The sequence below is a fragment of the Miscanthus floridulus genome, chromosome 6, assembly GCF_019320115.1.
Source record: "Miscanthus floridulus cultivar M001 chromosome 6, ASM1932011v1, whole genome shotgun sequence".
Lineage (NCBI taxonomy): Eukaryota > Viridiplantae > Streptophyta > Magnoliopsida > Poales > Poaceae > Miscanthus > Miscanthus floridulus.
In genome coordinates, this window is record NC_089585.1 from 33,570,694 (window position 1) to 33,575,743 (window position 5,050).

The following is a 5,050-nucleotide window of genomic DNA, read 5'->3' on the forward strand; positions in this document are numbered from 1 at the left end:
AGAAACATGTTTAGCTATGGGCATGTAGATATGATTTGATATTTGAAAAGAAACATGTTTATTCTTTTTTTTTTTAGGTTGTACATTTGGTTCAAAAGAAATCAGAGTTGTGCCACGTCACTTGCACGATCACGGACGCCACGCCGGCACCAACCGTTGCTGCTGCGTGCTGCCAGGGGCTCAGGACCCAACCAGCCGGCCAGGCGGATCGCTTCCTCCAGACAAGAAACCAGACATTGATCTCGTTCCCAAAATCAAACGCCCAGACAAAGTACACGGTGGCTGTGACCGTTTTTTAAGGATCTTTAGAGATGCTCGAGCGGTGAACAAGGTACGCTCGTGCCTGGACATCTTCACAACCCCCTGCTCTAACTGTCCGTGCAAATGTCTCGGCCATTCACTCATCTCAACATCAGAGCATCTGCTTCGGTCTTCTTAAAAAAAAAAGCAAACGGTATGCACCAGTCCTACATCACAGCCAAATATGGGAAACGCAAAAGTGTCTTGTTCCAATTTCAATCCTTCTTTTAAGCAACACGAAAACATAAGCTAACAAGAGTACACTGAGCCGAATAACACGGGTACAGAGTTTTAAAGAAAAGAAAAACACGGATAGACTGAACTGAACGGTGCCAAAAATACAAATCATCTATCTATCTATTTTATAGACAGGGTACCAGGGAACGCTTCCTCGACTTCGCTCCACTTGCTACCGAACGTCTCCGCCTCGAGTCCGTCAATCTCGTAGCGCACCTCCTCCATGTGTTCGTTTATGCTGGTCACGGCCTCCTGCACGCCCTGTATGGCCTCCTTGAGGGCGGCGTCATACTCCGCGTCCGCCTCGGCATCCTCGGTGCCGGCGGCCTCCGTGATCTCCTTGACGTGCACACACACGTGCTGGGCCATGCTGCGCGACCTGCAGTCCTCGTGGTTCACCAGGCGCTCTGAAGGCCTGCTGGCTTTCTTCAGCACCTGAATCTTCGCTGTCTTCAGAAATCAGCGAACCAAACCAGGAAGGCCAGAGACAAATAATCAGCGATTGAAGAAAATGGCAATATGAAAGGGTGTACCCAGTGCAGAGAGCTCCAGCTCTGTACGGGGTCTGGGGAAGGGTGTCAGTGGCAAGTCTTACCCTCGCCTGTGCAATGCGAGGAGACCGCGACTCGAACCCAGGACCTTCCGGTCAAGCAGATGATGGAAACAATGCTGAATGTTGAAAGTTGAAAGCACAAATATCTTACATCTAAATTCCGGCCAGTACCACAGGTCACTCAGGAAATTACCCAAATAAGTCGAAAGATAGTAGTTAGACTACAATACAATGCAATTTCAAGGGAACATTGGTCAGGGCCTAAGGCTGGTGTAGCTATCAGGTGCAATAAGGAGGGGTAGCAAACGTGGAAAAGTTATCATGACAAAAACAAAAATGCTTCACTTGTACAATTTAACACATGTTACTCTTAGCAGGGAAAATTAGACTAAGTTGAAATCATTTTATATAAATTCAAGTGTGTTATAATGTATTGCGAAAGAGGTAAAGCTTTGGTTTCCTTTAGGATTTAATAAAACATGGCCTGATATAAACCATGAGAAATGAAATTACGATCTCTGATGTGTTAATGATTCCTCCAATCACAGTATTCCTAGGCTAAATGAAATGTCAAAACACATCATTACAGTTTAAATGTGAAAGAATGAAATAAGTTTCCACTCTTAAACAAAATCTAGTTATTTTAAGGAAGCATTATTTCATGGCCCACATGGCAATACAACAAGCCCAACAGCCCAAGCTAACTTACCAAATGCAACTTCTCTTTCTCGTGTGCTTGAACACCCTTCAGTAAATCGGCAAGATCGTTACGACTAAATTCTGGCATTGAGAGCAGGGAAATTATTTCAAGGACCTGGAGAAAGAATTATTAGATGCTGCTTTTTATGGATAGGAAGAAGATGAGACAACTAGAGCTAACTTGTTTTGAGCAATCATTGAACTCCGCTGTAATATTGCCACACAGTTGTTGATAGGCCAATTCACCTCCATTAGCCATATACTCAGAAAAACCCCTGCTATATAGTATTAATGAGCCAATGAGAAAACAAAATGGTAGGCTTACATAAAAAACTACTGTCATTAAGTACTTTTCACACAGAGATATGCAGATGTAGTCACCAGAATTATAGATGACTAAAAAATCTTTGACAAAAATGCATAATCAAAGTGCCTAACAATTATATTTCTGACTGAGTTACGGAGTACTATACTTACAATTAAAAAAAAAACACATTGATAACATTTTTCAATTTACCACTTGCACCATTCTAGCATGGAAATATAGTGACAGCGCAAATTCCTTTTGCTAATATTCCCAGAAATGTTTTCTCTTTTGTGAATATATTACATGCCAGATAGCTAAGTTTCTAGCGGGTTCAAAGCAAAAAAACATTCTTTATGGCTAGATCAACAACCGCAAGACCAAGAAGCTTATGTAGCTACATAACACCAGACCTCTTTGCATAATAGGTCTGAACATTATAAAATTCTGTTTGGAAGCAATACATACACATTGGAATCATAGAAATGCATTCAGCAGTGCTCCTGATGGGAAAAGAAACTACCAAATGAGCATTCCGCACATACTATTGAATTGTACTATGTATACTCCTTTGTGTACAATTGGTAGTAGATCAAAACGTAAATGAGCCTTATCTAGTATCGAGGAGACTACTGCAAATTGAAAACAACTGAACCCTTCTAATCATCTATCCCTTCCATCTCAAAATTTCGTCCAAGCTAACATGACATCTGATCTTCCTACATAGGCCAAGTTCTCATTTAAATTGGCACAAAACATCTAATTTTATGTCCGAAGAATTTTAGGCCTACTATTATGCTCTTTCTTTGAACAGCAAGAAAACACTTGATGCACAATGGGCAACTTTGGAGGATTCAATGCTAGAAACTTCCTATATCCTAAGAGCATCTCCACCAGATTGAGAAAAATCAATCCCCTTTTCCCTGTAACCAGCAATGAAAGGGATTGAAGCAAAAAAACAAGCTCCAGCAGATCCCCTTTCCCTAATTTTTTTTCTCAATCTCTCAAAATCTCACCTTAATCCCTCAAATGAAGGGGAACAATCACCATTTTTCTCAATCTCCTTTCTTCCTCCTCATGTCACTAACATTGTGGGTCCACAGGACAGGAGTGCCTTTGAGCCACCAGCACATTGAGCGGGCGAGCACACGGGCCTCCGTGCCGCCGCCACCACTCCGGGCGGTCAAGTGCGTGAGTCGGCTGCGCCACCACCACATCGGGCAGGCGAGCACGCGGGCCCGGACCACGCCAAGCACGCAAGCACTTGGGCCGCCGCATTGCCACCTCATGCAAGCATCGAAAGAGATGGGAGGGAGAGGGAAGAGAGAAGAGGAAGAGAAAGGGAGAGAGTTGCCATGACATGTGGGTCTCATGTACATATAGGGGATGGATTTTCTCAATTGCTGCAGAAGCCCTCCCCCATAACCTGGAATTCAGTTTTATTAATCCACTATAGGGGATTTTAAGGGAAAGGGAAGCTTAACTAAACATTACAGATTCTAAAGGTTTGTTTGCTTAGCTGTGGAGAAACTATTTTGAGCTATGAAAAAGTTGGTGTGAGCTATGTGCTGTGAAAAATTGTAAGTTGTTTGGTTGAAACAACTATAAAACCTACACCATCTCTTTATTTCCCTTGAAACAGCTACAAAATATTAAAATGTCTCACTGTTTCCACTTATTTGAGAAAGTTGAAAGCCAAAAGAAGGGTTCAAGGTGTTGTGAAAATTGAACTACGTGAAAGGAGTTTCTCAAAGATCCTGTTTTAACAAATCACACGTAGAGATATTGCTAGTACAGAAGCACTTTCCAGAAGGTTGAGCTTCTGGTTCTGAGCAGAAACACTTTCTAGAAGCTGAACCAAACACAACCTAATACATGGTGCAAGGATCCAAAGTTCAAACTTACTCCCTCCGTCCCTAAATAACTGTCGCTTTTGGTGTTCGTGCCGTAAGTTTGGTTGGATTTGTAGAAAATACGTGCAATATTTGTATCTCCAAATAAATTTATTATGAAAATAGATTCAACTATCTATCTAATGATATTATTTTTGTACCATAAATATTAATATTTTATATATATATTTAGTCAAAGTTATTTCTCGGGAAACGAAAACGACAGTTATTTAGGGACACAGGGAGTATGTTCCAATCACAATGATCCACTACGACTACAATAATAACTACTCTAACCACCCAACAAGTAAACTCAAATCCACACTCCACACCAGCAACACAACCTAAAACTACGAACATAACGGATGGATATCCGTGCAATGTTAATGCCAGAACTTTCCCAATTCTGGCAGGAATAGAACTGTTTCCTATGAACCTTTGAAACAGGGCCTATACTGTATCGACAACCACGTTCAAGGCTAGCAAATAAAATGCTACAAAATCATATAAGAACTAGAGTCCCAGCCCAATCTGGCCTACAGCACTACACAGTCACACGTCACCAGAAATCCCTCGTATGATCATTAGGGTTTATAGTTCAGAACCGGGGCGGCTGGGCCGCACCGGAGAACGACGGCGGTACCTTCGTAGCGTGGAGTAGGCCTCGGCCCGGCGCTGCTGCACGGCGAGGAACCCGCGAAGCAGGCCCACCAACGCGGCCGCGCTACGCCGCTCGCCGCCGGTATCTGCGTCCATGGCGGCCTCATCGGTGGCGGACGCGGCCAGAGTCGGTTGGTCCTCCGCCATATGGTCCCCGTTGCTCGGCTCCATCTCCACCATAGCTTCTCCGCCTCACAAGGGGAAGGAATCGAACTCCCAACTCGCTTTCCGTGTTTATACAAGAATCGTTTATAATCTAATCAAGAGATAAGCTACGATCTAAAAAAATCTTAGCAATCAAGGATATAAAAAGACATATCTGCCCCTGACTTCCTCGGCCATCTTACGGAGCGAGGGAAACCGGAAACGGAGTCGGATGGGGAGCGGAGTCGGAGCGAGGGAACT

The 5,050-nt window shown here is 43.3% G+C and overlaps 1 protein-coding gene across 2 annotated transcripts; it reads right to left on the minus strand.

The window, feature by feature from the left end:
* Positions 1-485: 485 nt before the first annotated feature.
* LOC136455906 (uncharacterized) lies at positions 486-5,050 on the minus strand. 2 transcript variants are annotated; one of them, XM_066455630.1, is made up of 4 exons: positions 4,629-5,050; positions 1,971-2,064; positions 1,800-1,904; positions 486-987 (listed from the first exon to the last, which is right to left on the minus strand). In XM_066455630.1, exons 1-4 carry the CDS (start codon positions 4,823-4,825, stop codon positions 658-660), a joined length of 726 nt encoding a protein of 241 aa, XP_066311727.1. In that variant the 5' UTR covers positions 4,826-5,050; the 3' UTR covers positions 486-657. The 2 variants fall into 2 exon arrangements, with proteins under 2 accessions (XP_066311727.1, XP_066311726.1); XM_066455629.1 differs by having other exon boundaries at positions 1,971-2,067.

Bases quoted from the DNA above. Each gene is read 5' to 3' on its own strand.
- LOC136455906 (XM_066455629.1), bottom strand. From the start codon at position 4,825: ATGGTGGAGATGGAGCCGAGCAACGGGGACCATATGGCGGAGGACCAA. The intron at 2,068-4,628 runs GTACCGCCGTCG...AATACTATATAG, and splicing joins GCCTACTCCACGCTACGAAG to CAGGGGTTTTTCTGAGTATA. The intron at 1,905-1,970 runs GTTAGCTCTAGT...TTCTTTCTCCAG, and splicing joins TCAATGATTGCTCAAAACAA to GTCCTTGAAATAATTTCCCT.